Source organism: Fistularia commersonii, chromosome 7 (genome assembly GCF_037954325.1).
Source record: "Fistularia commersonii isolate RoL2024-O1a breed Wild chromosome 7, RoL_Fcom_v1.0, whole genome shotgun sequence".
NCBI lineage: Eukaryota > Metazoa > Chordata > Actinopteri > Syngnathiformes > Fistulariidae > Fistularia > Fistularia commersonii.
The window spans coordinates 16,938,757-16,958,374 of record NC_141290.1 but is presented as its reverse complement, the minus strand read 5'-3'; the positions used below and the strand labels follow the sequence as shown (position 1 = coordinate 16,958,374).

Below are 19,618 nucleotides of genomic sequence, written 5' to 3'. Positions count from 1 at the left end.
CAATAGGCCATCAGTCAGCTCAATAGATAACCCCAATTTGATCGGTTGAAATATATAAAAGACTAAATTCAGATGACAACACATTCTGATTTTACTTTTTCTAAGTAAATCCTAATATTTGGAATAAAAAAATAAAGAAGTCAACTGCCATTCTTTCTAAGGACCGTTCAGTCATGACAAACTACTCTTGATGCAAAACCATTGTTTTTGTTTAGTGTTTGCAAGGCACTTGGTGCATTATGTTTTAATGGGGTATTTAAGGTTGAATGATCGATACATGAATGAATGTGACTGCTTCTATTCAGCTTGTTAAAAAAATAAAAATAAATAAAATTTAAATAAATAAAAAATGGCCAAATCTTTTTCCTGCCTTCACAGTGCACTTGCAGGGGAGGATGTCAAGCAATGTTAAGGTGGAGCTTGTCCTGCATCACAGTTGAGGTCTCCTCTAAAATGTGAGTGGGAAAGTGGAACGATGCTACTCAGGTGAAACTTTAGCAGTTGGATGTTGTATTTAGTAATTAGAATATAAACTTGCTGGAAAATGTCAAACCTGCCTGTGAGTGAAAGAGAAACGTCCGGGTGGCAGAGACAAAAAAGGTCGTCTCAAGGGCAGGCACCTCAGCCGAGGGCCGATTTCAAAAATAAATCAATAAAATGTATCATTGTTCAAACAACGCTGTTAATTTTGAGTGCGGAGAGAAAACACCTCCTTTTAGTAAAATGAGACCTATCCTGGTAGTTTTTGCCAACGGCCAAACCAACACCCCAGTGAAGAGAATAGCAAAACCTCTTAAAAGCCTCAACTGGGTCTTGAAACATGCACATGCAAACGTGCACACAATACGAACCACGCATCTATCTGCTGTCAAGAGATCGATAAGAGGAGTCAGATAAAGACTCCTGTTGACACATGGCAACAACTGGTCGAGAAAAGACAAAGAAAGAAAAATGCAAAAACCTCAGAGATGGTTTGTGTGCGTGTGTGTGGGGGGGGCTGGCTTGCCAGTCTCAGTTAGTTAATATGTAACAAAGAGGTTAAGAATGATCTTGCAACATATTTAACCTCAATTCCTGCAGATGGCAGAGGATTTGGAGCATCAGGGCAAGTAGAGGCTTTAAGTGAGTGGTAATTTTTACTCTTGACAAATTACAGGGATGGTTTAATTCATTGAGAGCAGCATTGTTACTGGTATACAGCTATTTATGAGACCAGTATTTTGAAAATCACTTTGAAGAGAACTCAAGAACCCCCCCCAGCAAATTCAGAATCCTTTTCTATGATGAATTTTTGTTATGGAAAATGAAGTTTACACTAAAAAGGCCTAACTGTTTATCATACATCGGCCAGCATTCATTTACAATTAGAACATGTTTATCAGATCCAGTTCAGTTCCAAACGCGAGCCGAGGCCAGGTAGAGGAGTACTTGTTCGAGGACTTTCGGTGCTGCTGATAGTTGCCGGGGGTGATATGGATCAGCACAACACCGGCGGTAACGTGAGACCTAAACGCTGCCATCAACCAAGCCAGAGGGAGTGGCTCCCCACCTGCCGAGCCCACTGAGAGGTCTCAATGACAACAATAACTGGGTGTCCTTTCTTTTCTTGATTTTTTTTTTCCCCCCAATTCAGCAAAGACAGGATCATGACACTTCAGGGCCACATACCATGTTTTAGATCAATACTATACTCGCTCAGGTTTTACCGTTGGATCATATTTTGCATTCGTTATCACGTTTGTTACACATCTCTGGGTCAACTTCAAGCATGACGGAGAATGAGGTCAGGCAACTGAACATAGGTCAACGCGAAAGCTGCCGATCCTGTCGGTCCTGTTCTTTCTCGCCATCTCCAGAGCGGACTGATGTCATGGGAAGAAGACAATAAATGTCTTCGTTTGAATTTTTGAAATTCTATGAATAAATGAAAAAGCTATAAAATATATAGAGGGTAGTCACTGAGAAATGTAATTCATACAAGCCCTAAGCTTTGCCTTACAATGCCTACTATGATAAAGTATCAGTCCCAGCTATTACTGTTAGCATTTGAAAATATCAGTTTTTTTCCATGATTTTTTGCAACCAAACAGCAGAGAGGAAGTCAGACATTGACTGGTTGAATAACTACTGTCGTTGGTAAAAAAGTGGTTTGTTTTAACTAGGACTTCAAAATAGCTGACTGATCGCATTCGTACATGTCCACTGGAGCTACTTAAAATCCGTCAACTACTTCCACCTTGAAACAAATCTGTCCACACAAGCACAAGGCCAACACCCTTTTTATACTATGTATACACAAAATACAAAAAAAAAAAAACACACCCCACACACAGGCCAAGACACACAATGTCCAACAAGCTTGTAGGAGGTGTTGCAGTCTAAGAGTGACGAGGCCTCTGTGGTTGTTGTTGCTTGGAGCTGAACTACAGACGCACAACTACTGTGAGGAAAGCAAAATTACTCAACAGTTAAGACTAGAGGAGACAGAATACTGGCAGGAATGAAGACATCGTCCCCGGTGAGTCAATGGTATATGCTGAGTCAGTTCACTACCTAAAGACATTGCGTTATTTCCCAGAAGGGCATGTGCCCAACACTTAACATGCTTGCTCAAGCCATATGACTAATTGGCTGATGTGGGATTTTTATTTTTTATTTATTTTTATTATTAGTAGTAGTAATAGTAATTTTCCCCACTGACCCCTTTTCTGTAAATTATTTTATGCCCTGAGCTTTGTGCCTGCTCAGCCAATGCAAAGTCACATGAATACCATTTACAAATCCCTGCCATTTATACAAAAAGACAGTCAAATCTACTGAATACATTGTTTAAAGTGTGTCAGACAATTTGTTTTAACAAATTTCAACTTCGGGGCTTCAGTGTTCCTTCAGCTCTCGGTTTTTAAGAGTACAGTTTTTGCACATCATTGTCGGATGACATTCTTCAACTGAGAAATATTTAATAGAAATCACTTCATCCTCAGTCTTCAGTTTGAATGACCATGATGATTACCGTGAAGATAATTGAGGAAAAGAAAAAAAAAAACAATGCAACAATGAATGAAAAAAGCCTACAGCAAGGCAACAACAGACATAGTACAAACAACGGCATCTTTGCAAAGAGATCATGTCAACAAAGAGATAGCGTTCCTACTGAGAAAGCCTCTACATACTCTGCGAGAAGCAAGACATTTGTTTGCTCTCCTAGAGCTTGAAGGACAAAATGACATCACTCCGTTCTTGCAGCTTGTTCTCGACTCATCATCTGGTCAGAATTTCTTCTCTTGCAGGTTGTCCGAGAACTATCGGGTGATTGGTCAAAAATTTAAAGTGAGAATGGAGGAGTAGCTGCGTTGTCATGCAAGGCTGTACGGTGATAGTCTTGAGGTTGAAAGTACGATAATGTAATCTAGTCAGGCGTATGAAGACGTGCAAATGGCGGTCAAATCTTGGAAAGAGGCAACCTGAACACGGAGTACAAGAAAGAGAATCTACCGCAAAAATTAGCTATACCTTTGCCACACATTCACAAATACCAAACGGCATGTACAGATAAGGAAGAATGGTGGCCAAGGCTGGAGGAAACCAATCCCCACACTCCACCTCCTGGGGAGTGGCGTGTGGACGGAAGCTATGAGGACTTAGCCAAGTTTCTCACGAAGCATAAAATGTCATGGCCACAACGAACTTTGCTCTACCTACCTCGATTGAAAAAAAAAAAAAAAAAAAAACACTACCAGCTTCTCCTGGAATAAGTAGAGGCCAACAAACTCCAGGTTTGAAACGGCCTGTTCACTAATGCCATTGTATTTACAAGACGGATTATAAGCTCTGACAGGAAAGACGTCACGATGAAAATCCATCCAGTCAAAAGTACTTTTCTGTCCCCTTGTCACCCCAAGGGAACAGACAAAAGCCAGGGGCCTCCCTCAAGGGGCCCATGCCATGGTGAACCATTAGCAAGTGTGTGTGCACACACACACACCATTTGCTGTCTTCTTCCCACACTCCCTCCTTTCTCTCCGTGTCAGACAGGTGAGGTATCTAACAGACTAACGCTACCTGTGTAAACATCTGCTTCGCGTCCCCACGAACCTCAGTTACTGTGGTGTCCCTTCACCATATGAAAGTTGTTTGCAGAGCTGTTTGCGGCTACTTTTACACAGAGAATAAGCGGTATAGATAAGAGCCTCTGAATTGCACGGATCTATTAAGGGTAAATAGTCCCCCCCTTACATAGAGCTTTCAGCACATTGTGGTTTTAAAGCGCTTTACACTGGATTATATTTATCATTGACACACCGTAGGTGGCAGAGCTGCCATGCGGAGCACTAACCAAACCATTGGGAGCAACCTGGAGTCCGATGCCTTGCTCAAGGGCACGCACAGGGGGCGGACATGACGTCGGCAACTTCCCAACTTGAGGAACACGAGCTCTACCGACTGAGCCAAAACCACTTTAAAAACAAATTGGATGGATGTGTGTGTGTATGTATGTATATATCATAAGAAACTATCACAGCAGTGTAACACTTTCGTCAAAAAATATATATAAAAAGTAAAATATAAAAATGAATATAAATGTAAAGGCAAAAGACAGACAATAGCAAGACAAAAAAAAAAAAAAAAAAAGAAGAAGAAAACTGAAGGAGAGCCTTTCCTTATGAGTGTTGGAATACTCCCTTTAAACCCCCGTTCATGAGATGTTCATGTTTAATGGTAAATGTGCAAAAGCAGCAGTGTGGTCTCTGGAGAACTTCACTGAGACATTCAGGCTTTCCCAGAGGAACTCTCGCAGTGAGATGAATAATATCGACGGCCCTTACAGACTAAACACCAAATACACGTTTTCTCATTGTACGAAGACCGCTCAAGTCTGTGTGTGTGTGTCCCACCCGCCCAGTCATTTCCTCTCTACAGTGGAAAATCAAACCTCCCTGGTCAGATTTACAGTATGAACAAGCCCCGACTTCCACTGGGTTTCACCTACAGCCTCGGTGAGTTAGGAAACACGTCGCTCTTATTCGGATAGAAATTTTATCATCAGCTGAAAGTTGAAACCTGTAGGAAAAACAAACTCTCCACTCCAGCCAAGAATCATATTTTACATAATCAATGATGCATTATCACCACCAAGCAATAGTCATTATATACTGATATTTGCGGCTCTTCCTGAGCCACTGATGAAATGCACTCTCAACCTTTAAAGTTGTGCAGTTGAGGAAACTGAACGTTTAGAAAATTTGCTACACACCCACTTTTTTGTTTTCAGTTTTGCAGAAACCGAAGTGAATAAAAATGCCGACGAGTGTTGGACCGGAGCCCTGAAAACAGACGAGCGCGTGCCTTCATCGCGACACACCTGGAGTCTCACGGCAGACAGTCGATGACCTCACAGATCTCAGTGTGCATGTGTCTGAATGAAGGTGTGTCACCGCTGTGTCAGCACATACCGAAAACTCTGGTCCTGGTCGCATACAGATATTCAGTTCTAACCTTCTGCAGCCCAAAGTGCCAACAGATGATTCCATGAGAACAGAATTAAAATCTTGAGACATTCGTTTCCCCACTTTCACAAAAGCACTGAACTACTCACATTGGTGCCAAAACTGCATTGGTAAAATAATAGGATTTGTAACATTTGTCAAATACAATGTAACTGTGAAAATCATTTTGAAAAATTGGCTCCATCCTGCAGACACACCCTTCCCTACACAGTACATTACTGTTTCCTAAAAGGATACAAATCCAATGAAAACAGCAGCACATATTTTACCAAAATCATTAGTGCATAGGTTTATAGACTAAAAAAATCTGCAAAACTGCTCTACAGCACTAAAAACACCCATTGTGGTGAAAGGAGAAAAGAGAAAGAGCGGTGAATTTGAATTTTGCCTTGCATGGTTATCAAACAGCAGTTAAGTTGCATGGTGTGATTTCTTTCATATCATTTCAAGAAAGTATATCGAACTTTGTCCCTGCTGTGAATTTTTTCTTTTGCTTTCAAAAAATAAAAAATAACCAGAGGAAAACGTTGAGATTTGCCTGATCGTTCGTTCATTCATTCATTCATTTTTTTTTAACGACAAATACCAGGGCATGACATTGACAGGAAACTGAACTGAACAACTCTAATGCAGTCTATAAGAAGAGCCAGAGCCATTTCTACGTCCTTACTTCCTGAGGCAGTTGCAGTCCAACATCTGCTGGACAATGCTCAGGATGCTCTGAGTGTCTTGGCCAGAGTCTTCTTTTACGCGTGTCGCAGTCCGCTGGCGGCTGATACGAATCCTTAAGGCCAGCAAGGCTATGGGGTTGGAGCTAGACCCTGAAAGCGGTGTTACATGAGGATAATTCTCAACAACACTTCTCACCCACTGCAGGACATTCAGACCAATTGCAGGAGATCGAGAGCGGTGGACAGATTCCGTCGAGATGCGCTACAGAGCATCACAAGGGGTCAGTCTTGCCTGTGGCGATCAAAATCGCTCAACTTGGTCCAGGAATAATGTCACACTATCTCATCTCACAATCCATCTAGTTATAGTTCGCCGATGTAACTTTATCTCAAGCCCTGACACCACTTATATTTGATTATCATTATTTCTGTTCATCTCATTTGAATTATTTCTATTTCATTCTGCACGGAGCGTCTGGGGTCACATATTGTCTTCTGGGATCAAGACAGAACTGCAGATTGTACTGCACGCTGGAGCCTATGGCATGTTTTTGGATTGAGGGAAGCAATTGGAAGAAACCCACGTAGACAAGACGAGAACGCACAAACAAATCACAGAAAGTCCCGCTGTTGGAATCGAACCGCGGCTGCCATGCCTGATCATTTCTAATTGGTAAAATAACTGAAAGGATTATGGTTCAGGGCTCTGCAGACCAGGGAGGAAAAAGTTGCTCAACCAGATTAAAAATCATGAGGAGGGTTCATTGTATTTCAGACAAAACAAACGTCTTTTTAAAGCAAAAAGAAAAGACGTAGGGCTTCACTGTAGGAGGCAGGAGCAGCAAGGTGAAGATGATGGTTTATTAGCAGCACCAGACTCCATTCACAAATCGCCCACTTTTAGAAAACGGAACCGCTTAGGATTCGATCGCTTCTCCTCACGCTTTGACCGGACAGAAAGTGTGCTCACGACTTTAAATTGAGATATTGAAAGTCAACTGAAGGAACCGTTGACGCCGATTTCAACATGACGTCCTGTTAGCTACTTTAAACCTTAAATATTACGAGTTTGGCACTTTTAAAGGCGCTGGAAAGATACGGCGGGCTTAACTGGTGCGTTTTTGAAGGGACGTTCAATTGAAATGCAAGTCACCGATACACACCAGACAAGCGAAACCGGTGATAAAAGTACACGTTGGTGACTTTAACACTAGAAAAACTGCAGTAGTTCAAATTAATAAAATGCACAGCCGTTGCAAAGGTTGATACGACTGCAATTCCGTGGCTGAAACGCACGTCAAGTGAAGAGTGACGACACCTGACTCTGCAGGTGAGTCCCACCAAATGTTATATATATGTACTGGTTTTAAAAGGCGGTGAACTACAAATGCGAGAATTGAAAAAAAAAAAATAGAAGTTAGTCTTCTTTACAGAACCACCCCTCCCGAAAATTGGAATATCAATGTGACGCTTCAATGTGCTGAACCAGTTATATCCATATATGTACACATATAACCAATGATACATATATGCCGAATTAAAGCACGCCCTCGATTTATTAGGAATACTATCGATTTTAACTGTGCAAGATGTTTAAATAACCGTGTAGCGGTGAAAACGTGTAAAAGCGTAGGATTCCGAATGGAAATCAGCAAGCGCGACTCACCGATGGAGACGAGCCTAATGTTCTCCTTGTCCAGGAACTCCAGCGCCACGGACACGTTTTCCAGCTTCATCTGGCTGAAGGTCGGCCTCGGGTGGTACTTTCTGTACATCTTCTTGTGGCTCAGGACCTCCAGCAGGGCGATGAGCCGAAGGCCGTCGCCCAAATCCAGCTGCAGGTCCACGATCCGCTTGTTGACGCACTTCAGGTGCTCGTTGATCCAGCGGGTGAAGGTGTTCTGCTGGATCTTCTTCCAAGGCGCGTCCTCCGCCAGGTCCTTCTCTGTGGCCGGCATTTTTAAAAAATTTTTTTTTTTTCCTTTTTTAAATGAAACAACTCTGTTCTGGGGTGTGAGAGCGGAACGGCTCGTCGTTCCCACGTCGCTGCCTCTGTAGAAGATCGCTGAAGTTTGAACTTTTATCGTCTCCGCAGCTGCACTGAGTGGCCGCCGGGGCGTTCAGGTACCTCTTCGAAAACTCGGAATATACAGAACATTTCCCCCGGAGGACTATTAGAAGAGAAAGAAAGCAAGAACATTTGAAAGAATAAATACTACCTTCTAATAATTTCAATTACGATTTAATACTATTTTGGGAAATCTTTTTAGAAGCAACCTGCAATTCGTTGTGAGTTCCCTCCTTGTTTCACATTGGATATAAAATCAAAAAGTGATAAAGTAAGATCAAAAAATTTAGAATTGCCATGAAACCTTGAAGGAATTGGTTCAAAAACTAGAAATATGTTGTGCGAATATTAATTATATTGTAGTATATGATGGGGAGACTGGCTGGCGGAACCACAGAATCCTTTGCAGAGGCAATGACCTTTGGGACACATAAGTTTGCACAATATGAAATCCTTTTTTGACTACAAGATGAATCAAAGTTTCTTAAATTAACATGAACTGGAATGATCTTTTTGTTATTTTGTTTCCCTTTTGAAGAATCAAAATGGAAGTTGATTTCTGATAATAAAATTTAACATTTTAATCTTTATCATTACATTACATTTGGCAGACGCTTTTATCCAAAGCGACTTACAATAGAGGACATAGGGACTGCAAATACACTTGCAAATATACGATGCACACGAAAGATAATCTCTACTTTACTTGTATAGGGGGTGCTCCTTATAATGCATATTTATATTGTGCACTCGCTTCAAGATTTAAGATATTTGGATGTTTTGAGCAAATGGATAGCCATTTGTCTGGAGACCGTGAAGGCACCACCTGGTCGCCCAAAGATCGTCTACTGCAGGAGGAACCGACATCTACCTTCAGGGCTGGAGTTTACAAACTATATGTTACCATAGCAACCGAGGTAAACTTGCAGATGTTTTTATAATCCCGATTCCAGGTAGTATTGTATCGTTGTAATATATTACAATATATTATAAATATATTAAAGGGATGTCTTGTGATGTGTGTTGAGGTACTTTATTTCTTGAATTCATCTCTCCATCATCTATTTGCAAGTTGTGGTGTCAGGTGAAACCTGTCTTCAAGTGATGCATCTTCTCTCATGCATTTTTTTTGTTTTTGCAACAATCGGGTTTGTGGATCTGCATCCTAGTTTGAGATTGATCCATGGAATCCCCATGCACACACACACACACACACACGGTTCACACACTTCAAAGCTCATTATGCTGTCATTTATTAAAGTTCCACATTTCAATGTGCACAGAGGTACATTATTAGGGTTTAGTAAATATAAGTAAGGGAAAAGAAATCACGAGCATGAAGATGTCCTTCCGAATATCAATAACAAAGAAAGTTCAAATGTCACTGGGCATCGTTAGATGTTGAATTTTGGTTAGTTAACTTGAAACAACAGTATTTACATTAGCTGTCATCTGGATCTAAATGATATCCATTAGGCTTCCAGACTTTCCCGCCGACCAAATATCTCAATATTTGTGTCCAGCTGGGAATATACTAGATACAGCAAACTGGTGGGATCCTTTAGGGACAAATATTGAAGATTTCCTGTGTTGACACAGATTGATGTATGAAATACACTAACAAGCAGGCCAATAAATCAGTCAGCATCAGTTATCAATGCGGTTCACTCATTTGTAATGTTAAATGGATCTATTTTCCTGGAAAAGTAGTATTTCTCGAAATTGGGATATGCAAAAATCTGTACTTTGTTTTCTATCATTTATAAAATTCTAGAGTCTGGAATTTTTCCAGTACCAAGTGAAAGAAAATCAATTCCCCCCATCACGCCCCACCCGGAGCCTGAGAGCGTGCATGGAGGTGCTTGCATGTGAGCCATAATTCCTTTTGCATGTTGCAACGTCTGACTGAAGCGTTCTTCCAGTTAATATTACATGTCGGTCACACACGCCCAGGCCTGCATGTAACACTCTTTGTCACAGTGTTTGAAGTGAGTCACAAAGCTCTCAAAAGATCAGCTCAATACCTGACTCTCAACTACTTTCAGGATCCTGGTGTGTGTTTTCAGCTCTTTGGTGGAACAGATTTCCAAGTAAATGTGATAAAACCCAAGTGATTTTGCCTTTTTGAACATTTTTCCTTGACAAGCATCAGCAATCGCCTTTATTAAGGTCAGTACCACGACAGCTTGAATACTAGAAATTAATTATTTAACTGGGATAAAGGAGGGAGGGAAAAAAAAGACAAAAAAGTAGAGAAGATCATCGAAATTGGCCAATGTTTAAAATAAACAGTTTTGGAGGGCTCTTTGCTCTTATTCTTTAACGTCACAGACTCCAAGATGGGTTTTATCGCACATCTTAATTTGAAATTTGAATTTTGGAAACTAACATGTAGCATGAAATAGCAGCTTAAGATGGACCAGTCAAGTGTAGTATCAAGAACAGCAGGATAACTGTAATTTTCCCTTTTTATTTTCCCTTTTGATGTAAACCATTTCAACATGCAAATGGGAGGGAATAGGTTCGAATTCATGTATCAAATTTAAAACAAAGCAATAGTCAGCATTATGTGTTGAACTTTCAGATCTTTATCCTCGAACTCTTGCTCCCAATTCATGAGGATTTTCCCCATGTGGAAATAAAAAAAAAAAATATATATATATATATATATATAAATAAATAAAGAGTAGAATAAATGTCTCAACATATTGTTCAACGTATGCAGACTGTGAGAGCAGAACAGGTGAATGAAGACAGTGGATGCCAGTTTGGTGGGTCAGCTTGCTACAACTTTAATCCAAACATTTCTCTGCATATTCAATACATTTCCTCCCCATCTCCCTTCTACACAGCTCCATCTCATATCTCTACACTGTTTTAACAAAATAGGTCTAGTAGCACATCATTCAATAACATTTTAATTTACAATTCTCTCTGTACTGTAGTGTTTCTTTTTAAACATCAGGAATATTTGTTGTCTTTTTAAATTTCTTTTTAAAACACAGAGACAAGACAGAGTACACAAACTATGACGGACGTCGCTCAGGAGTCCAGAGTGTGAATTGAATCTCTCTCTCTCTCACACACACACACACACACACACACACACACACACACACACACACACACACACACACACACACACACACACACACACACACACACATCTTGAAATCATTTAAAAACGCCCCAGGGGATGCCGACAGCCCGACCATGAAGAGTGGAATGGCTGTAATTGGGGCCATTTGAAGAATTGATTGGTGCTTTGCAGTGATGCTCAGCTGTTGTCCCGGATGTGACGTCACAGGTGGGCGTGGCTAGTTTACAAAAGGTCATCACATGTCCGACCGGTGAAACTTGTGTTCAGTCTGATCAACACAAAGTGAAAATTACAAATGTACATTGGCAGACTTGGCTCGTGAATGAGTTCGCATGCTGCGCTACTATTTAGCACAGTTTTCCAACCTAATCAACTTGAGAGCCCTTTATATGAAACAAGTCATGATACTTGGGCTAAATTTATACTTCTGTGTGGGTCCACCTGCAAGAACATTTCCCTTATATTTTTTTTTTTTTGGATGTCAGTGCTTCATTACATCGAGTCACATTGAGAACGATGCCTTCAACCTGCTGCGCCAATTTTTTTGTTGGAAGTGAAGCCCCTTCAGGGATCATTTATCTTCACTTTAAACCTTAATCTCATCTAGCTTGCTAACTTCCAAGTTAGCCACCAGCTAATTTGAATAAAGACAAAATAGTGATGGTTAATTTTGAGGGGGGGTGGAGTCCAGAAACATGTATTCACACTCCCTGCCACTGCAGGTCCTGCACCTACATTCATGGCATAGCCTCAACACAGGAGTATAAATCAGCACAGACTTTGCTTCCTCCACAAAAGGACTTTTTTCATGCAGTTCAAATGATTTTAGTATCCAAGTGTGAAGTGTGGAATTAGATACTTTGCTTGCTATTGTTTAAAATTCCCTCATGCAGAGTTTAGATTTTTCTGTTTATCAATTATAGATGTCCACTTTTTTGAGGGCCCTGACGTCCATCTTGGAAACATCATGCTTATGGTAACCTGCCAGTAAAGAATTGTGGAAGTCACTTTTGTCCTGCTGAAGGCACTGCACAAGAGGTCCGTTTCCTCCTCTGGCAACCACCGGTCCATCTAGATGTCGAGTGTCTTTCTCTGATTAAAAAGTGTCGTCATCATCCTCAAAGTTGCTAGTGGAGCTAAATTCACAATCGTCTTCAGTCAAGAGTTCACAATCACGTCAAGTCACTGAAGAGTCACCGCAGCAAAAACTGCTAGTCTTCTTCCCTCCACTCTGAGTGCTGACAGGCTGCTAAACAGGCAAATACATCAAGTGTGTGTGTGTGTGTGTGTGTGTGTGTGTGTGTGTGTGTGTGTGTGTGTTCCTCAGAAGACGTGTGTTTTTGAGTTGTGCGTATGCGCCCCAACACATACACAAGCTGTTGTGTGCATTTACGTCAGAGGCACTTTGACCCCCTGGTTTTCTGTGTCCTCAAATGAAAAAAATAAAATAACAGAAATTTCGATTTTCATCTTTAATAATTTGGCTTCAAGTTTTTAAAACCCTTCCCCCGTTCAAACAAAAACAAAATAAACAAAAACTAAACAGAAGGAAAAAATGCCATGGTGACGGCCAACATGGCTGCCTTAAACTGGAACTGAGCAGAGACGGACGTCCTGGAACCACAGACACTTTCCAGCAGACTAAAAGTCAAGATCAGGGAGCCACGTTTGTTTACATCCTGTCATGTTATTTCAGGGACTGAACCCAGGAGCTCATACATGCAAAGCATGCACTCTACCGTCGAGCTACACGGCTTTAAGCGCGGCATCTAACTGAACTAGTGAATGACTGATGTGATGAAAAAAATCTGAACAAGGTCTGTTCTGATAAGTTTTTACTTTCATTTTGAGAATTTAGATGTTCAGTTCAAGAAAAAAGTATCTGACCGATAGTTATTTAATTTTCCTTTCCGCAAGAAAAATACCCGCAGATGTATTTGAGCTTTTTAAATTAGATTCTGGACCACAAGATAAGGTTACAAGAGCCTTGAGGAGATTTTTTTTGTCATTTTGTTGCACATATGACCAAAAAATTCATATTTAATTTAATCACTTTGAAATAAATGCCCCAACACGTTTCTCATTATGCTCTCATCAATTGGCTGTTAAAAAATTCCAATGCAAAAAAGGAACCAGCACTAGAACTAAACACATTTTGATAAAGTATTCTTACTGCCCTTCAAGGCCATAACCTCTAAAGAATGATTAGATAACAATCCTGCTGTTTCCCTATTGTGAAATTGTAATGGGGTTTTCTTATGAAGGAGGCGCAAAGAAGGATTCGGGCCGCATGTGATATGATAGATATATATATATTACAATTCTGAGGAACAAGTTCTAATTCTTTAAAAAAAGGCCAGAAATCTTGAGGTTTTTCTATGTTTTTATACAGATACTAATACATCTGACCTCCTAATGTTTACCCTCAGAACATCATCTTTAAGCCCAGATCATAGAGACAGTAAAATTAAAATTCTACTAGGTATTCATATGGCTCTAATCCTAAATCTGCCTAAACACTGAACTAGTTTGTGAAATTCTTAAATATCAGCAGTACAGAGGCCAAGTTTTGATTTGTTTTTGGTGTTTTTTTCCAAAAACGGTAGTGACAGAAGATTCTGATCGACAGAACCGGTTCCTTTTGGTGACAACAGCAGTCACTGGTTTTCAGCGGTCAGGAATGAATGAGGAACATGTTTCCTGACTGGACTAAAGCTGCTGCAAAGTGTCACATTCACTTCCACCCTGTTGGCAAGCGGCAGTGAACATCACATGGGGGCGGGTTTATGTAGAAATTCCATCAGCTTGACAACAACCGTTACCCAAAAAAATCAGCAGAGAGACGAGAAATAAAGAACAAAAAGCCCCCACCATGGCCAAGAGAGCCCAGATTAAAAACAATAAAACTCCCCGCGCAAAAATAAAACAACATAATAAACTGAGACGCATCTGAAATCTCTGTAGAAACCACAACCTTTATAATCCCTCTACAATTATGTACAATTAGACTTTATACAAGTAAAGCAGTGACGCTCCCCAAACAGCTGTGTGTGTGTGTGTGTGTGTGTGTGTGTGTGTGTGTGTCTGTGTCTGTGTGTGTGAATATGTCCTAGGTGGAGCTGCTCTTGGAGAGGTTGGGGTAGAGGATGGCTGCCGTCACTGCAACCACTACGGCGACAACTGGCATCCAGGGACTCCAGCCGCTCTATCCGACAAAGACAACACACACAGGGAAATAGCGAGAAAGTGAGATTAGTTCACGTCATCTGTGTCGCACTCCGTCTTGCTTTCTTTAAACTGAACAAGACTGAAGAGAAGAGAGGGGAAGGGAAGAGGAGGGAAGAGAAAGAAATACAGAGGATTGCAAAGAAAAAAATTAAAGGCATCAGGAGCATGAAGTTCCAAAAGATTGCACTTATTCTTTTGAGATTTTTGTTCTCAAAATCTAACATCCCTTCTAATTTTTGAATGTCTCTTGATGTATTTTAGTATTCCTGCCTATTCCTGAAAACTAACCCCGTACACTTTTGTATTGATCTTTCATAAAAAAGAATTTCCTGATCACGTAAACTCATCGTAAACCAGATACTAATACTCACATGAGGGATCGATAATCTGCTACACAAGAGGTTGATTGTTGACCTATTTCATTTGGATCGCAAATGCTTCGAGTACAATAAACTGTAATAGTGCTTAGAAACACTGCACCTTAGTTTTAAGAGCTGGTGTCCATCCAATCAGAAGGTTGTTGGTTCAATTCCAGACACCTCCTGTCTGCAAGACACTGAGCGCCCAGTGTCTCCAGATGTTCTGGTTAGCGTCTGTCATGGCACCTCTGCCACCATCGGTGTTTATGAATGGATGAATGTGAAGTCCAGTGAAAAACGTTTAAAAACCATAAGGGGATGAAACCCTGTTGTAAGCGCGACCATTTACCATACATTTTATTAATTTAATTAGCTGCTAGTGTTAATTTTCCTCACTGTGCAAAGAGCCGCACGTGACTTTCTGGTCGTTGTTAACTCCACTTCCCTTTTCGTCCTTTTCTTTCAGCAGCTGTACTGCCTCTTAATGCTGACAGAACAGGCCTTCGTCTCCAACATCACATTATCTGGAGGCAGTTTAAGTTGGCAATCTTCATGTTAAATGTTGTTCTTTGAGAGCAAGGAATTTCCAAGCTGTCGCCTCATCCCTTCGTGACAAATCAGATCGAAATAACGTCGGAGTGACGGCTTCACGATGCAGACTTCAACAAAGCACATTTTAAGGTATTGTCGTGTCCCAATATGACAGAACACAAACACCCTTTAAAACACTTGTTCTTTAATATCAAAACTTTTCATGACTTACTAATTCTCTTGTGGTCTCAATGAAAAAGGGACCTAAAGCATTTGACAAAAAAGATCTTAAAAAATCTAGTTTGTCAGAGGGAGATGGAGATGATTTCAACTGCCTGCATGCCGACTTCAATGAGGCTAAAATGATACTGGGTTGATCTTCTCAATCTACTGACAACCTTGCATTGGAAATTGCTGCTGAGAAGTGACCTAAACTATCAAATTTGTGTCCTATGTTTTTCTCTTATGGTTTCAATGTTTCATTTGAACGGGTAAAATGCAGCTTTCGGAGAAGTTAAGAGCCCAGTTATTTTTCTATTTCCATCAGGATGAGATAGTCACCTCTGGAAACACCATGTTTTCCTGGAAGTGATTCTCTTTAGATTAAGGTTCTTTTTGCTCATTCCATTCTGTGTTTTCATAGTAATTTGGCTTGGATTCTTCTCTGAGAACACAATATTCACTTCACACAGGGGATGATGCGACTGACAGAAGAGCATTGAGCAAATAAATTTAAATTAATGTGGTGTTTGGGTTTCAAACATTTTTTCATTGTTTAGTTAAGCACTTTAATATAATGCTACACTTGAGCTCAAGCGTTACAAGATGTTTAATTTGACTTAAGTCCCACCCCTCACTTTCTAAAGTCTTTAAATTATGTCCAACGGAAAGTTTAACGCTGCTGCTTTTAGTGTTTGGCCAATGTGAGGTTCACGAGAACCTGTTGAAGACACACCAGAATTTAAGTTCTTAGTTTCGGTCCAAAGCCCAGGGCTGAGGCGCTGGATATGTGATTGGCTTGAGTTTTGGGCAGAGTTTAGTCTGTTAAAACATCTGAAACGTGCTGCCAGCTTTTTTTTGCGCTTCATAAACACCCATCTCATTTAATGCAAGTGATCGGCAATGAGGTCACGGAAGGAGTCAACAACATGTGGAACACAGCTTATCTTGCTGTCAGCCAAAGTGGATGATGCCGACTGAAGACACTTTGACTTTCTCTGAGCGGAGTGACTTTTACGTGTTAAGTTTTGTCCTCTTTCTTTCCATCTGGGGGCAAACGTCTGCATCAAATATGAGCTGCTGAGTGAAACGTGAGTTTGAAGTAATGATCTACTTCCCACTGAGTAACAATAACAAACGAAGCCTAACTTATATCTATCTATTGAATAATGTGTTAGTGAACAACCAATATCTCCTTAATTTTGTTCAAAATCATGAAGAAAATGCTATGAGGTGTATTGGTTTGGAATCAGCAGGAAATGACCTGAAAATTATCAAAATGAAACACTTAAAATACACAATTAAAAGGTCAGTTCATTTGGATTTTCTTGGAAAAACATCTGCATCTAGAATCAGTGGAGCTAATATATTCATTTTTATATAAAATGTTATTGGAATTGTGTATCCTTCACTCATGTGATTTTCCATAACCGACTCCATGCTATGGTATAATAGTCTAAAATATGTATGTTTTTCTGAAATGAATGAACCAAAGTTCAATCTTTTGGAACTTCAATGCTGCTGTACAAGAAAGGTAAAGAACCTAAATAAAAACTGAAAACTATGTATGTAAGTAAGTAAATAAATAAAGCGGATACAGCAAAGGAAGCCATGCTGCAAAAGTTACCTGAGTAGAGAAAAAGGTTAAAGACCAGTTTCTCTTCAAAGCAAATGACACTGGTCAGACATTCCTGCACGGGCAAAGCAGTAAACAACATGCACAACATGGGACCAACATGGTGGGACAGGTGATGAACACTCAGGAAACAAGGCTCAAGCAGAGCCTCAATAGTAGGAAGATGGAGAAAGGGGAAAAAAAAATGGCAGAGCCTTGAGAGGAAAAACGAAACACCAACCCTGTGAGCAGGTAAAACAGAAATACAAATCCCAGAGTGACAACACAAATGTCGAAGTACGATGAGGCAGAGCTCTGAGTGAGGCAAGAGACGATGGATGGATGGATGGATGGATGGATGGATGGATGGATGGATGGATGGATGGATGGATGGATGGATGGATGGATGGATGGATGGATGGATGGATGGATGGATGGATGGATGGATGGATGGATGGATGGATGGATGGATGGAGAGCTAGTCTGAGTCGCAGGATGAGGCTGTAGGATGGGAAGCAGAGAGCTTTGTTAGGCTCCAGCCCAAACAAACCCTTAATTAATTTGATCTCCGAGGCCTGGAATTTATGCTCTAACTACCTGGATGATATTCACTTTCTGCAGCTGAACTCACAAGCCTGAGGTCTAATGTCTCGGAGGCAGACGTGGGAACCAAATAGAAACCCTTCCTTGCTATATGGCAGTAAATTATCAGGTGTCTGAGAATTTTTCCTGACATTTACTCCCAAAATTTTGACTTGAGATTATGCTGTTTACATTTTCAACAGGCTCATCACTTGACTTTCCGGATGTCCAAAAGGGATTCTTTAATTACTAGTTAAAATTGGCTGGAGACCAAGATTTTCTATATCTAAACATGATGTAAACACAGATGGTTCTTATTATTTTCATTAGTCGTCTCCAAATACTGAATGGCATGAGCTAAATCTTACATAGAATCTGCCTCTAGAAATGTCAATACTCAGCGGAATCAAATTATTGCTTCTACCAGGTTATTTTTCTGCAAGTACCTGTATTTTTAATTGAGTACAGCAGCGTTTGTACTTTTACCATTGATGTTCTAAAGCTTGCTTTTAAGAAACTGGAGCCAGCAAGCTCATCATTCCTGTACTCGTCAAGTGATCATCAATATTCTTGCTCCCGTACGGTTTGTCACACTGACTATGATAAAACCACAGAGCGTTGATTTGGTGTGTGTCTAAGAAGTTGAGACAGTCTTCCTCCTGAAGACAAGGACTAAAAGACAGCGGCAGGTCCTGAGGAGAAACTGAAGTCATGTCTTTGGTGGTTGAGTGGCAGGAGAGTTTTGAGTTTGCATGCATGCTGCATGAGATCGGAGGCAGACGAGATGACAGCCATGCAGTTAGAGACGCTTGGACCAGGAGGCAGACAGATGATGGAAGAAGAAAAACCTGGTCTTTACGGTAAGAGGTGACATACAATTGTCCTGGTCAACTGAAATCAGGGTTTCACGGCATTCTGTTTTACAAGGACGGAACTAAGTGTGGGTAAAAGAACACTATGGAGACTTCGAAAGAGTCAATGATTGTAGCTCCTCTTAAGTTTAGTTAATTTGGAAGATCCCAACTATGAGGTTGATAGTGTCTCTTCAACTTTTTTTTTTTTAAATATCCATAAACCTCCACAGCAGAGACAGGCTGGCGGATAGGTGGGAGTTTGCTGGGCTCAGCTATCAGGGCAGTGAGTGAGACAGAGTTAAATCTTTGCTTAAGATAATATTCCAAGACTTTTTCTACAAAGACTCAGCCAGAACAGACAGGATTCAAACACAAACAAACCTATAATCCCCTCTGTGGAGGAGCTGAGGTCAGTCTTTATCAAGGCTGGAGGCAATATGACTCATTTTTGTATCGATTCTTCTAATGGTTATGTCATTGATTTGAATCTGATGAAAATATCCCTGGGTTTATTGAAAATGTAAAACACATATTTGATAAATGTTAGAGGGTTCTTTGATGATGACCACTTGATTTCCTGTTGCGAAATGATCCAATTTAGAAAACTATCAAATCCTTAAGATTTTTGATCTTTGTTTGATTATTAATAGAATCCATTAAGCAATTACAACACTGCTATATTTTTGGAGCAAATAGAAAAATAGTAAAATGCCTAATTAATGTTTTTATAGGATTGAGCAAGATTTTCCTGGCTGCTTCCCTCTTCCTTTTCATTGTACATGTGTTTTCCATGAGTGGAAAAGTGGTCAATCATTGATGAGTGGGAACCCTGACAGTTTTCAAAATTGTAAAGATATGTCTAATATTTGGTCTTAGATTATTTT

The 19,618-nt window shown here is 40.4% G+C and overlaps 2 protein-coding genes across 14 annotated transcripts in view; both read right to left on the bottom strand.

Moving 5' to 3' along the window:
* flnba (filamin B a) overlaps window positions 1-8,280 on the bottom strand; it is a 67,050-nt gene extending 58,770 nt beyond the window's left edge. For 2 of the 4 annotated variants that reach the window (XM_086150110.1, XM_086150111.1), the window contains exon 1: window positions 7,845-8,280. In XM_086150110.1, the coding sequence (XP_086006236.1) occupies window positions 7,845-8,136 (292 nt within the window). In that variant the 5' untranslated portion in view covers window positions 8,137-8,280. The remainder of the gene's footprint in view (window positions 1-7,844) is intronic. The other 2 variants (XM_086150113.1, XM_086150114.1) reach the window with 1 other exon arrangement.
* A 3,032-nt stretch (window positions 8,281-11,312) lies between these two features.
* The window catches only part of slmapa (sarcolemma associated protein a), a 58,885-nt gene continuing 50,579 nt past the window's right edge, over window positions 11,313-19,618 (bottom strand). For all 10 annotated transcript variants that reach the window (XM_086150115.1, XM_086150116.1, XM_086150117.1 and 7 more), the window contains one exon: window positions 11,313-14,551. In XM_086150115.1, coding sequence (XP_086006241.1) covers window positions 14,456-14,551 — 96 coding nt within the window. In that variant the 3' untranslated portion in view covers window positions 11,313-14,455. The remainder of the gene's footprint in view (window positions 14,552-19,618) is intronic.